The following is a 14,201-nucleotide window of genomic DNA, read 5'->3' on the forward strand; positions in this document are numbered from 1 at the left end:
ACCCAGTCGGTGAGTGGAGGGCCCGTGGTTTGTTTCACTTGGATGCTATACCTGGCACCTTGGCCAGGGGGCGTCAGTTGTGACACACCATCATTCATTCATTCCATGGGCGTTTGATTCTATTTCCACACCTGCTACCAAGGGTGTGTCCCTCTCGTCACCAGGTTTCTTGAGTGACAGAAATCTTGTTGGCAATAAAGGGACAGGGCTTGCTCTGCTCCAGTCACAGACACGGTCTCAGAAGAAACCTAGGAAGATCTCTGAGTGTCCGCCCCTTCTCAGAGAGCAGCACGTGGGTCTAACTCCTCCTGGGTGACAGCTTCATCAGCAGTTTGGAAACAGACAAGCCAGGACCTGACTCTGAGGAGCACCGGCTTCTGCAGCTGGTGAGGGATTTGCCAACCACTCACTATTCTCTCTCTCTCTCTCTCTCTCTCTCTCTCTCTCTCTCTCTCTCTCTCTCTCTCCTTTACCCCTCCTTTCCCCTTCCATTCTTCCATCTGTCTACACAGCCTTTTCTCATCTGTTCACTTGTTTGTTATTTGTTTGCTCAACACATTCTCCTCAACACTGCCTCTCCACCCACCCACACTGTCAGCCAGGATGGAGACACTGATAAAAGCATCAGGCTCTGGTCATGAAAACTGAGCTCAGCTGCCAGCTGAGCCTCAGGAGTGAGAATCAGGAAAGACTGCTACTTCCTGTCCATGTCATTTTCTTCTTTCTAGTCTAAGGAGTTTAATATTTTATATCATATACAAAGTATGAGGTATTTCTTTTGAAATTTGTTTTACCTGTCAAAACATCATCTCTCAATCTTCTTTACATGCATATAATGATGAAGACAATTAAAGCAATAGTCAATGAGTAGTTTGTAAAAACACACAAACTGCTGTAATGCAAGTATAAACAGGCAGAGAGGGAGTGGTGCATCCATGAGGCTAGTAAGGATCGTGAAGCCTGTCTTATTTTACTTATACTGTTTAACTACTGCCTTTCCAGGTGCAAAAAAAAACTGAATCTCAGATAGTATGTGAGCTGCTTAAGCTCTTGGGGGTCACAGGGGTAGGAGTCAGGTCTGTTGTGTCTGGATTCAGAGCTGGGTTCCCATCACTTCCACAGTTAGAGCATTTGGTTCCTCTTCCCTCACACACGCTCTGCGTAAGAGAGAGAATTGGTGTTCTTATTTGTCACAGAGCTACACAAGGGCAAGGAGAAGGTCTACTTAATGGAATGTCTTCCCTGTGCTTAATAAACTGCCAGGAAACATGTCCTTGATGAGTGGAGGAGTGGAGAGTCAGATGCATAGCGGGAGGATGGATAGGCGTAAGAGCAACTAATAGATTGATGGTTGGTCTATTAACACAAGGATGGATGATTGTTTGATGGGTAAAAGTAGAATAACTGAAGGAATGAGTATATAACTGGGCCATCAGATATAAAAGTCCAAGGATGGATGGATGGATGGATGGATGGATGGATGGATGGATGGATGGGCAAATCAATGAGTAAATGCTTGGAAAGTGATGGGTGGATTCATGAATGGATGTATAAATGAGTAGTTGGATAGACATTTGGCTGGATGGTGGATGGATGAGTGGATTGGTAGGTAGGTAGAAAGATATGCAATGAAGAGAAGGCATAGCAGATGTTATGTCACTTCAATCATAAGAATTCCAGTCTGATACAGAAGTGTAAGGAAAGGCCCAGGGTGTGCCAGAAATCCTTCAGCTTAGCCAGAGTACAAGACAGGACTCAGAAAAAAGAATGAAGACTTTTGGCAGATGCTCACTCTCCAGGCAAAGAGAGAGAGAGAGACAGACTGACCTCTTCAGATGACTCACCAGGACAGCCCTCAGTTTGATGGAATTCTCAGTTTAAGCTAACCCTGAATCCTTCCCAGCCATACCTTAGTATAATACAGGGGTATATATGAGCTATATGCCCTGATCATCAGTCCTGAGGAGGGAGGAGTCTGCCCCAACACAGTCAGAAGAATGTTCTGGAGGAAGAAAGAGGGGTTCCAGAGAGATGCCTTCTTTACTTTTCTTCTCCCTCCCCCTCCCCCTTTGGTTTTCAAGACAGGGTTTCTCTGTGTAGCACTGGAACTGTCCTGGAACTCACTCTGTAGACCAGGAGGCCTTGAACTCATAGAAATCTGCCTGCCTATGCCTCTGGGGAACTGTCATTAAAGGGGAGAGATGCCATATTTGAGAGACCTAGAATAACATGGATGGAAATCTCCACCATATCGTGACTCTAGAGAAAACACATTCCAGGAACTATCAGTTCTTGTCCAGGTCTGACAATGTAGAAACTTTCCTTTTCACTCTCAGTAGCCAAGGCAGACAAATCAGTTTGCCACTTGATCCCCTCAGCCTTCCTTTGGAGACTTTCTCCCTATGCTATCTTGACCTCCAGAACAAGACAACGGTACTGAAAGCCAGACTTGGAACCGAAGAGAGATGAGCCGTCCTCAGCCCTTGGAGGAGGTGGGTGAGGGCACAGAAAGGATGGGGATATGGGAAAGTGGTGAGTAATTTAATGTTTCAAAAGAATGAAAAGAATGTCAAAAATTAGACCCAGAGATGGAATCCAAATCGGAGAAAGGGAGAAGGCACCCAGCTATATCTGTCCCCAATACCTAAGCTCTTATCACTATGGTTCTTAGTCAACTGCTTCTCTTCAAAAAGGAAAATTTCAACCCTCAGTGCCATTCTTTCTCAGATAGCATAAAATAGGATCCAAGTCATGGTTTTAGATATTCTGAGACCTCTGCAAGTGAACAAGAAATGGAGAAATTCTCAGAACAATGTGAACCTTGGCGTCGTATTTGAAGGTTCTACCAGGGCAGCGAGTGCAGCAACTCATTCACTTTTGACCAAAGTGTCAACCAGGGAAGACCTTCCTCTTTGACTGAGTCACAGTTTCAGGAAGGATACACATGGCATAGTGACAGAGGAAGGGGATAGCTACTGAGTCAGCCAGATCAGCTTAATCAATCCCTTGAGGTCAATGGGGTGACAGATGTCACAGTCAGACCACTCTGACCTCCTCAGAGCTCCATCTGGAAGGACCAGGAGAGAGTCTCCAGCCCACCAGATGTGACCACTGGAGGTGACCTTCAAAATCCCACCCTCCCCACTCCCACCCCTACATGCACGCACTCATTTATATCTGCAAACTGAATTTAGGCTCAAGGCTGAGTTGTCTTACTTGGGGAATGAAAATAGGAAGTACCTAGATAAATCTGAAATCCATGTTAGTAACAAATAGTTTTGTTGTCTAAGCATACCCATCATGAAATATTTGGGAAATACTTACTCTAAATATTTGGTTTGTTGTTGTTTATATTTTTACTATTTGGGAATTTCATATCATACATGTACAAAATGAAACATGATCATAGCCACCCCTGTTCCTCCCCCAACTCCCATCATATTCTCCCCAATATGTCCCCTCCCAATTTCATGTTTTCTTTTATGTGCGTAACAATTCATTAAGTCCAATTAGTGCTGTCCATATGCTCGTGGGTATGGAACCACCAGTATGTTTCCCATGCTTGGGTGGATGCATTCATACTTACTTTTTTTTTTTTTAATCTTTGTGTCAGGAACTAGGGATATGGCTCAGTGACAGAGCATGGGTCTAGTACAGGCAAGGCCTTGGGTTCAATTCCCAGGACCACAAAGACAAATTTTGAAGTGAAGTTTGAGTGCCACAGATACCTTTCATTTTGGCTGCCAAGCCTAACCTTAGACTTCATTGCACTGTATTCTTCTTCCTCTGTCCCTCTGCCCTAGGAAAGATACGATATGTCAGGTGCCCGTCTAGCCCTGACACTGTGTGTCACCAAAGCCCGGGAGGGTTCTGGGGAAGACATGGATGCCCTGGAACGAATGTTCCGGCACCTAAAATTTGAAAGCACCATGAAGGCAGATCCCACTGCTAAGGTATTGAGCTGACAGCTCCAGGGAAGGAGGGAAGAGGGCTGGACCAAAGGTAGGCTTTGGGGCACCTATCTGAGCTGGCTTGTTCCTCTTCTTCCAAGCAATTCCTGGAAGAGTTGGACAATTTTCAGCAGACCATAGATAATTGGGAAGAGCCCGTCAGCTGTGCTTTCGTGGTGCTTATGGCACATGGCGAGGAAGGTCTCCTCAAGGGAGAAGATGAGAACATGGTGAGACTGGAGGACCTTTTTGAGGTCTTGAACAACAAGAACTGCAAGGCCCTGAGAGGCAAGCCCAAAGTGTACATCATTCAGGCCTGCAGAGGAGGTAAGGACCGGGACACTGCCTCCTTGTGCTTTGGTGAAAGGCTAGTAAGACAGAGTCTCACCACACATCCCAGGCTAGCCTCAAACTCATTATGTAGTCCAGGCTGCCCTCAAATTTATGACCTTCCTGCCTTGGTTTCCCAAGTGCTGAGATTATAGGCATACATTATCATGCCTAACTGAGTCCATGCATCTTTAAGATTTATTTTATTTTTAGTTGTGTGTATGTGTGTGTCTCTGTACGTAAGTATGTGCATGTGTGACTTCAGGTAACTGAGGAGGCCAGAAAAGGGTGCAACTCTCTGGAGCTAGAGCTACATGGGCCCTGGGAGTTGATGTTTGGTAACCTACAAGAGCAATAAATGCTCTTAAGCACTGAGCCATCTCTCTAGCTCAGAGTCTATGTTTTTCATGCAGGCTGGTCCCAGACTCAGGGCCCCAGCTGAATCCAGCATGCCACCAGACTGCTCCACAACCTTCTCTTTGTCCCACTTTTCTCCCTGGCTTTTCCTTCTGCTCCCCTTGGTTTTAGAGCATAGAGACCTTGGTGAAGAAGTAGGCGGAGATCAGGTTGCTATGATCATGAAGAACAGACCTCAAACCATACCGACATATACGGATGCCCTCCATGTCTTCTCCACGGTAGAGGGTATGAGCACCCAGAGTGGCTGATGTCTCCCTACCCCACAACAAGCACACCTGGTCCCTGAACTTCTCCATTAAGAAGGGACTCTCTTCCAGGGTCCCTCCACTCTCTGAAGACTTCTCCAAACTCAATTCTCTGACCTTTGCAGGGCACCTCTCCTACAGACATGACCAGAAAGGTTCTGGCTTCATCCAAACCCTAACAGATGTGTTTACACACAAAATAGGATCCATCATAGAGCTGCTGGAAGAGGTGAGCCAGATGGGTTATCTGGGACCCCTACCCGGGCTGAGCCCCTCCCAACCTTCCCCTATGCCCTCATCTCCACACAAGAATATTGGGACTCCCAAGCTCACCATGTGTGGGAATGGTTTTTTAAAGGGTTTTTTTTTCATGTATCCATGTGTTGTACAAATATGTGTATGAACAAGTATGTGGTGATAGGCGGTGTGCATACATGTTTGTGTATGCAGAAGCTCAGAGAGTCTATCCAAATCAGTGATGTACTAACTCAGTGAGAGACCCTACCTCAATAAAACATTATGGAAGAAGACACCCCAATGTCACCTCTCTCTGACAACTGTCACATGCATGGCAGGAACATATATACACATATATATACATACACAAACCTGCTAACCAATGACTCCACAGAAACTATGGAAACTAAAGGATACCCACCTGTACTTCTATACAACCTAATCCCCACCCTCTCCTGACACCAGCCTTCACAGCAGCCCAGTCCCTGAAGCTGACCACACCTATTGTTGCAGGTAACCCGACTTATGGCAGACACTGAGGTGATTCAGGAGGGGAAACCAAGAAAAGTGAACCCTGAAATTCAAAGCACCCTCCGGAAGAGTCTCTACCTGCAATAAAAGAGAGAGCCGTGACAGATCTGCAGGTGCTCTCTCTACCCCCACAGATACTTAGAGACAGCCACCAACACTCCTCAAAGATTGTTACTGAATTCCTCATTCATCGCACTCCTTTGTCCATGTCTTCTTTTAGAGCAAGGCAGCAAAAATAGATCATATATTAGCAGCAACACAAACGTCATCTTCCTCGGGCTGGACTCCCTCCATTACTGAGGCCTCAGATTGCCTTTCTATAGCTAGATTTCTGTTCTGTTTGCCTCACCAAGCCTTCCTCTTCCTCCTATGACTCATACAAAAAGTAAATAAAAAGTCAGAGAAAGGAGCTTTCTGAACAATTTCTAGAAATTTGCAATAAGGTCCTGCTAAGGTCAGCACTGTGGGATTTGGGCACTAGGCTAGAAGAAAGATTAGCCATATTGTCTTCCCCAAGTATATAGTTCATGGTTTTACAGCCATGTCATCTATCACTGTGAAAACTCACAGCTTAAAATGGGCCTTTTCAGCCTGGCAGTGGTGGTGCACGCCTTTAATCCCAGCGCTTGAGAGGCAGAAGCAAGTGGATCTCTGTGAGTTTGAGGCCAACCTGGTCTACAAAGCAAGTTTCAGCACAGCCAGGGCTACAGAGAAACCCTGTCTCAAAGAAAAAAAGAAAGGAAGGAAAGAAGGAAGGAAGGAGACAGAGAGAGAGAGAGAGAGAGAGAGAGAGAGAGAGAGAGAGAGAGAGAGAGAGAGAGAGAGGAAAAGGAAAAGGAAAAGGAAAAGGAAAAGGAAAGGGTGCGTTCTTTCTGGTCCCTCTTCCCAGCCCTGCCTTGTCTGGGAATTCTGGCCGTGGTCATAGACTCCTCCAGCTGACTTTGAAATAGCTTTTGCACCTGTGTCTCTTCTCATCCCCAGCACCCTCAAGGCTCAGACTGGATGATCTCAACTTTTCTGCAGGTAGAATCCTCCCTCATCTCTCTGCACAACCTATGGGAGATTCTCTCTGGAACACTAAAAGATACAGTGGGCCCTGTTGCTTAGAGACCGAAGCTATTTAGTTATCACACCCAATTTTCTCATGCTCAGATTACAGTTTGTTATTATGGGGAAGTCAAGGCATCTAGTGACATCCCAGAATAAACATTCTTATTCAAAAATCAAAGAACTGGAGCATGAAATACTCACACTAAAATAAACTTCTGGGCCCTAAAGGATTTGAGGTGCCCCTCCAGCTAGTAACCTGTATTTGAGGAGCCCCTCCCCTCCAGCTAGTAACCTTCTTATTCAGAAGGGCCTGTCCCAGTGAAGGAGGTCCCATGAGTGTGGTGCTGACGTCTTTGATGATTGTGGCAGCTTCTTCAGCCACAGAATGATCAACACACACAGGTTCTTAGCCAAAATATCTACAAAAAGCCTCTGCTCCTGAAGAGTCTTTGTCCCTCTCCAAAACCCCTGGAGCTCAGCCTTTCTGCCCAAAGCATAAAAGCCACATGGTCAGGTCTGTCACAGCAATGACCCCATTTCCTTGGTACCCATTTCCATGAAGGAAGTGTCTCCAGATGCCTTCGGGAGACACAAAGAACACTGTTATTAAGAGACTAAAGTCAAACCACACCTGTTTTCTGGATTTTGTGATCCCATCCAGTGAGGCCTCTGATAAATTCATCTCCTCTGCTAAGAATTCACCTCCCAGAAATTCTAGAATCCTCTCCCTCCCCTCTGCCTCTGTGCCTTTGCCCAATTCAGCATTTCTTCAAGCTTAGGACTCCCATGGGCCTTCCTCCCCTCCTTCCTCCTTTTCCCCACTGCCTCCCCTTCACCACTTACTCCACTCCTAAACTCCTCCTACCCATGATGAAGAGTTATAGTTTCTATTGTTGGAGGACAGGAAGCAATCTTTGATTGGTGTAATGAGTATTCAATAAACAGATGTCAAACTTGAAAGAAATGTGTTGGTATCTTTGCTCTGAGCCTAACTTGTGGGCTCCAAAAAGAAAAAAAGAGAAAGAGAGAGAAAATAATTAATTAGTTTTGTTTCTAGGCAATTTCACACATATATGCAACACTGACCACTCTTACCCCTGCCTTCCTGAATTTCCATACCACCCCTTTTTGAAACCTTTTCTCAGAAAGTGGAAGAAAGAAAAAAAGAAAGTAAGTTGGAGTCTGGAGAGATGGCTCAGTGGTTATGAACACTTGATGCTCATGTATAGGACCTGGGTTTGATTCTCAGTGTTGAATCCCCGCACTGGGGAGACCCCCACTCAAATCCTAGGATGCAGCGTTGGATCCACAAACCATGGAAATCGGCATTTGATGCAAAACAGCAAGAGTCTTTATTCAGGATCCAGCTGGCTGGGGCTCAACTCATACCACACAAAGGAGGAGGAGAGAGAACCCTAAACCCAATTTTACATGAGCTTATAAAGACAAAAACCACAAGAGGGGGAGGGGGTCTGGGGTTAGGGGCTAGCAAGCTCCTGATTGGTTGGGCCCAGGTGGCTGGTTGTTGGCTGGGCTCATGCTCCTTATCTGGCACCTGCATCTGTGTTTCTAGGAAATGTTTTGCAAGCCCATCCCGGGGGGGGGGGGGGGTCCTTCCAGGTCAGGAATGCATGTTCTCAGGCTATTCTGGGACATAGGGCAACTGAAAATTTTCCATCTTAACACCAGTACCCACATGGTGTTTTACAACCATCTGTAATTCTAGTTACAAGAGACCCAATGCCCCCGAGGGCACTAAACACTCGCACATGAATGCAGACAAAACATCCATAGTCATAAAATGTCTTTTTAAAAGTTCAAAGAAAGCAGGGTGTTGGTGGCGCATGCCTTTAATGCCAGGACTCGGAAGGCAGAGGCAGGAGAATATGAGTTTGAGGCCAACCTGGTCTACAGAGCTAGTTCCAGGATAGGCTCCAAAGCAATACAGAGAAATCCTGTCTCGAAAAACAAAACAAAACAAAATGTTTAAAGAAAATAAAGAAGAAAGTAAAAAATAAGTCAGGCAGGTAGCCCATTGTAGCTATGCAACATAGGCATTAGGGGCTGAATCGGGTCCTCTATGAGAGTGGTAAGTGCTCTTAGTTGCTTAACCACCTTTCTCGTCCTTGAATGTGAAAATTTAAAACAATCAGTCAAAATAAGATGGTAACAGAGATGGAAGGAGAAACAGAAAGAAATGGATAGGTGTAGTCAAACCTTTCTGGTCCATCAGCCAGTTCCCAAATAACCACACAGGGACTTAGTATTTATTATAAATGCTCAGCCGATAGTTTAGGCTTATCTCTAGCCAGCTCTTATAACTTAAATTAACCTATTTCTATTAATCTATGTGCTGGCCTGAAGCTCATTTACCTCATCTATGAACCTTCCATTGCTTCTTGTGAGTCTGGCTCAAGACTCCTCCGACTCCACTCTCCTTCCCAGCTGGTCTCTGCCCTGAAAACCCTGCCTAGCTATCAGCCAATCAGCTTTGTATTAACAAGGAGAGCAGCACATCTTCAGTGTACAGCAGGTAGGTGCTGACTAAAGGATACAAACCAGCAGATCTGACAGATGCAGTGGTCCACACCTGTAATTCAAGCACTCAGAAAGCAGAGGCAGGAGAATCACAAACTCCAGGTCAGCCTGGGCAACACATGGTAAAAACAGATTTCAAGTGCTCTTACCACCAAAAAAAGGTGGGGGAGGGGGAGTGATGGCTAACTAAAAGATGTAATAAGCATGTTAATTTGCCTAACTATAGGAAAGCCCCTGGGCCTGTATATTATGTGCCATGCACCTTAAATGCACACAACTTTAACTCCAATTTTGCTTTAGTCAGAGTACTCTTTTATGCCCAGATTACAGAGTCCTCCAAAAACCAACAAAGAGACTGAATCCCATGTATAAAGCAAAGAGCCTTTATTCAAGGATTTGAACCCTCACTGCATCCAATACATTGGAACAATTAGAGTCTTGAGCTCAGCTAGGGTGGGTTTTTATCATAGCAGAGGCTGAGGCGAGAGGATTTCTAAGGCTCAAGACCCTTGATTGGCTGCCATTTGTCTAGGGGTATCTTGGTGAAAGGGGATGGGTGTTGTGTTTGGTGGGCTAAGGGACATCTGATGATTCTATCTACAATGGTTGGAATATAAGGTATTTCCTTTGGAATGTTGGGTATTTACCCCTTGGATGCTGATTGGCCCATTCCTGGAAAGTGCATGGGTGGTCCCAGTGTGTGGTCTTTCCTGGAGTCAGGTGTTGCCTTAGGTTAAACTGGAACTCAGGCCTACTTTCTGGTTGGTGTCTTTTGAGCCTATCTGGCAGCAATGCAGTGTATACGAAGCTGCCCTGGGCCCTACATTAGAACTGTGACTGTAGCAACAGGCTGCAGAGCACTGAGGTAAACAGTTTAGTTTCATGGCACCTCCCAGAGGCAGGCTGCCCTCACTTATTAAGTGAGGGGGCTGAGGTGAGGTCAGGGCTAGTGCACTTGCCTGAGGTCCAAAGCCAAATCTGACCCTAAACCAATACAGAAAACCAACTAATCCCTGAGCATGAGATCTAGCCAGTCTGAGCTCAAGGACTGAAATCTGACCAATCCCCACCCTGGAAATCTCCCTGGGAAAACTCCACCCCCTAAGAAGCCCTATATAAACCCTATGTCTGTTCAGCCTGTGGCTGTTCCCCCTGCCCAGCTGTCCTCTGCCACCCTGACAGAGGGCAGCCACTCTTCTGAATTCTTCCCTCCCAATAAGTCTCTTGAATGAGATTTGGGTGACACCTCCTTTCACAGCCTTTACTGGAGCAGATACGACCCTGAGTAGAGCCAGAAAAAGTGATGTTTTTTATACTCCACTCTCCTGGGGGACTGGAGCTGAACTTGACCAGGAAACCCTCTCCTGCCAGAGCAGAGCTGATACACTGGAGAAGCCTGTCCCTGAAGCAGGGCTATAAGCTGCTATGCTTACTGTGACCTGTGGTATTCCTTGGCTTCTGAGTGCCAGAATACCTTTCCATCTGAGCTGTAATACTCAGTATTCTGGCTCCAGAGTACCAGAGTCCCTGTCCATCCGGTCCAAGCCGTCAAAATGCTTACACAGAAAGTCCGACAAATGATGACCTCTCCCCCAGAGATGTTCAAGACCATTCCCACAGAGTATTTGAACTGCCCCCAAGAAAATAGACATGTGGTTTCCAGTCTGTCTTTCCTGTCTTCTCTGGAAGGTGATCTGGGAGTGTTGTATCCATTAAACATGAGCTTTTTCTAATTTGGTTTGATTTAGCCTGGTTTCAATTGCTGCACTGGCAGAGAGGCTTATCAGGGTACAGAAACTTTTCAGCATTGTGTGTGTATGTCTGTGTTTATGGATCTCATATGAGTATAAGTATTTTGTGTATGTGTGTGTTGTGTGTTTGTATGTGTTTCTGGGTCTTGTGTGTGTGTTGTATATGTGTATATCTGTTTCTGGGTCGTGTGTGTGTGTGTGTGTGTGTGTGTGTGATGCTGGGATGGAACCTGGGTCCCTAAAGAAGAGCTCTAGCATTGAGTTACTCCTTTGAAAATTTCCTGTTAAGCACAAATATTATTTATTCCTATAAGACCAAAGGTTAGTTTTCTGTAGTTTTCTTCACACAAATGATATGTCAACTGGTATTTACCACAAGATAGACAACAAAACCCACTTAACAGCTTTATTAGTAAAGAGTAGGGAGAGTGGGTGTGCACAGGCCTGTCTGGAAGAAACGTGGTGAGAGAGGAAGCAGATCAGGAGTATCTGATTTTAAAGGTCACTAAACAAATGCGTATGGAGGATTAATTAGCCACCAATACACATGGACAGCTACACTTTGCATGCACAAAAGGCACTGAGATGCCTATGCATTTTGCCTGAATGTTGATGGCAGGTGGTAGTCATGGGACCCTAGAAATGAGAACATCAATCACAGAAGAAATGCACAGAACCATAAGCCAAAAAAAAATTGCAAGCTTGAGGAGCTGACTTTGATTCTCAGTACCTATACAAAGAGTCAAGCATGGACCTTCCCTAAACCAGCATAATCCCCAACTACATTCTAAATTTATCCTCCGCCACAGACAAGTGTAATTCTTACCTGTCATCAAGGAAACTTCTCTTTGCAACCAATGGAGACCATTACAGAGAATTATAACTAACCAAAATGCAGAATTATACAGCCCAACCCCAACTGATACATGCACAGCACAACTCCTGCATCTAAAGCCCAGGTATCAAAGAGACTTTAAAGGCAGGAGAAGTTTGCTGTGAGGGTGTGTCTCCTAGAAATGTCTCACCAACATGGCTGCCTAAACAGGACCTGAGTGGGTATGATACCAATCGACAGGCTAATGTGAAAGGGGGAAGCTCAGGAGTCCTCAACCCTACACAAAGAACTACAGGTGACAAAGGAATACTGAGAACAAGGGAAATAGTCTTCCCTTGGAGTAAGCCCTTTAATTGGTTATCCAATATCAAATGATCATCCCTGAAAACATACACACAGGTAAAATTATAGAGACTAGCAGGCTGTATTTGTATATTTAGGAATATATATTTATATACACACATATGCATCTGTAACAACAATTAAAGAAAAAAGGACATGAATGTGAAGTGGGGGTGGAGGTACATGGGAAGGGTTGGAGGGAGGAAAGAAAAGGGAGAATTTTTTTTAAGTTAAGCATGGTAGTGTGACTTTTGTTTGTTTGGTTGTTTTATTATTATTATTTTATGTGCATTGGTGTTTTAATTGTATGTATGTCTGTATGAGGGTGGAGGGTCCCCTGAAACTGGAGTTATGGACAGGAATTGAACCCAGGTCCTCTGCAAGAGCAGCCATTCCTCTAACCAATGAGCCATATCTCCAGCCCCAGTGGTATGAGTTTGTAATCCCCAGGTTGAGGAGGCAGAGACAAGCAGACATATCCCTGGGTTTGCTGGCCAGCCAGATGAGCCTAATTGGAAAAGCCCAGGTCCCAGTAAGAAGCTCCATCTCAAAAACAAAGAAAGTGGATCTCTCCTGAGGACCAGTATCTGAAGTTGACCCCCCCATACATGACATACACATGTACCTGCATACACAGGAACATGCATGAACATGTATGTACATATACATACACACACTTCAATCTATTTTCTATATCTACAAGTAATTTGCATTTGTGGTGATCATATTTTATTCACAATGAAACCATTTCCAAAGGCTGCAAGTTCAGGCCCCAATTCAGCATGAGGTCCAAGTTCATTAAACTTTAAAATTATATGCCAATTTTATGACATAACACATAAACCTTTATAAAAGCCAAAACAATAAAGAATATGAAGCTGCATGTTATGTGATTATTTAAATCTGGATCCTCCCCTTAATGGCTCCCTGACTAAATGTCATAAGCCAGTGAGCTTTGGACGGTCCTTTATTTATTCCACAGTATCTCCTGGCCTGTGCTAACTGCTATATCACCAGACAAGGTAGAAGCAACAGAACCAGGCTGAAAGTTCACATTATAATGAATACCATAGTCAGTGATCAGAATTCGTGTAAGAAACTCACAGAATCTGTGAGACAAAGGAAAAGCCACTTCATCTATAACAAATTTCCACTCACTAATGTCCAAGGTTTAGTCACTACCAAGGAAGCACAAGCCGTTTCCAAGGAACCCAAGTTCAGCCCTAAATTCAACAGGAAACTGATAGTATTTCTGATTTTGAGAATTGCACACAAAAACTAGTCTACCTTCCTTCTAATTAGATGGGTTATTTGGGAGGAAAGTATTTCAGCTATTTATGAAGCTGTCCTTGTAGTGATCAATTACATGAAATGAGGTCACCCTCGTCCCAGCCAGTTCATTAAACTAATCCCTTATTGATGAGGTCCTCCTTGGAGTCCACACCCATGACCTTAAGCCAAGATCCATATGCCCAGTTGCTTTCCTGTTAGGTTCCATCAGTGAGAGGCACTAGGGAGTGAAGAGCAGGAGGAGGGCTGGGAGAAAGGAGGAAGGACAGGGAAAGGAAGGATGAGATGCACCCGTCCCTGAATGTTAAATCACGTGTTTCTTTACATTTTAGTTATTTATCACATGTGTATGAAGGGCTGCACCTGCCACTGCACACATGTGGAAGTCAGAGGACTACTGGCAGGAAGTGGTTCTCTCTACCAGGTGTGTTCTGAAAATTGAACTCAAGGAGTAGGTTTGGGCGGCAGGCACCTTGACCTGCTGAGCCATCTCTCAGGCCAGTGACTCCCATTTCTGACATAGTGGCACCACTGGTTGTCCACTTCCTCTGAGAGATGAGTACAGATGCAAGCAGCTGTCCCTTTTCACCTTCTAGGATCTCACACTGACTTTCCCACTTCCTTCCTGAACCTGGGAAGTAAAAGTCCACTGATTCCCACAGGAATAATTTGCTAAAACCAT

The 14,201-nt window shown here is 44.9% G+C and overlaps 1 protein-coding gene and 1 long non-coding RNA gene across 2 annotated transcripts; both read left to right on the top strand.

The window, feature by feature from the left end:
- The first annotated feature begins 200 nt into the window (after window positions 1-200).
- Casp14 (caspase 14) lies at window positions 201-5,815 on the top strand. The gene is made up of 7 exons (XM_051177501.1): window positions 201-386; window positions 2,422-2,492; window positions 3,804-3,953; window positions 4,052-4,277; window positions 4,809-4,925; window positions 5,071-5,174; window positions 5,696-5,815. The coding sequence occupies exons 2-7, from the start codon at window positions 2,466-2,468 to the stop codon at window positions 5,798-5,800; spliced, it is 729 nt and encodes a 242-aa protein (XP_051033458.1). The 5' UTR covers window positions 201-386; window positions 2,422-2,465; the 3' UTR covers window positions 5,801-5,815.
- Window positions 5,816-6,646: 831 nt separating this feature from the next.
- LOC127216697 (uncharacterized) lies at window positions 6,647-7,179 on the top strand. Its single transcript, XR_007834040.1, has 2 exons — window positions 6,647-6,999; window positions 7,031-7,179. It is a non-coding gene; the product is annotated as an uncharacterized LOC127216697 (long non-coding RNA).
- The last annotated feature ends 7,022 nt before the right edge of the window (window positions 7,180-14,201 follow it).

This window comes from Phodopus roborovskii, unplaced genomic scaffold (assembly GCF_943737965.1).
Source record: "Phodopus roborovskii unplaced genomic scaffold, PHOROB, whole genome shotgun sequence".
NCBI classification, from domain to species: Eukaryota; Metazoa; Chordata; class Mammalia; order Rodentia; family Cricetidae; genus Phodopus; species Phodopus roborovskii.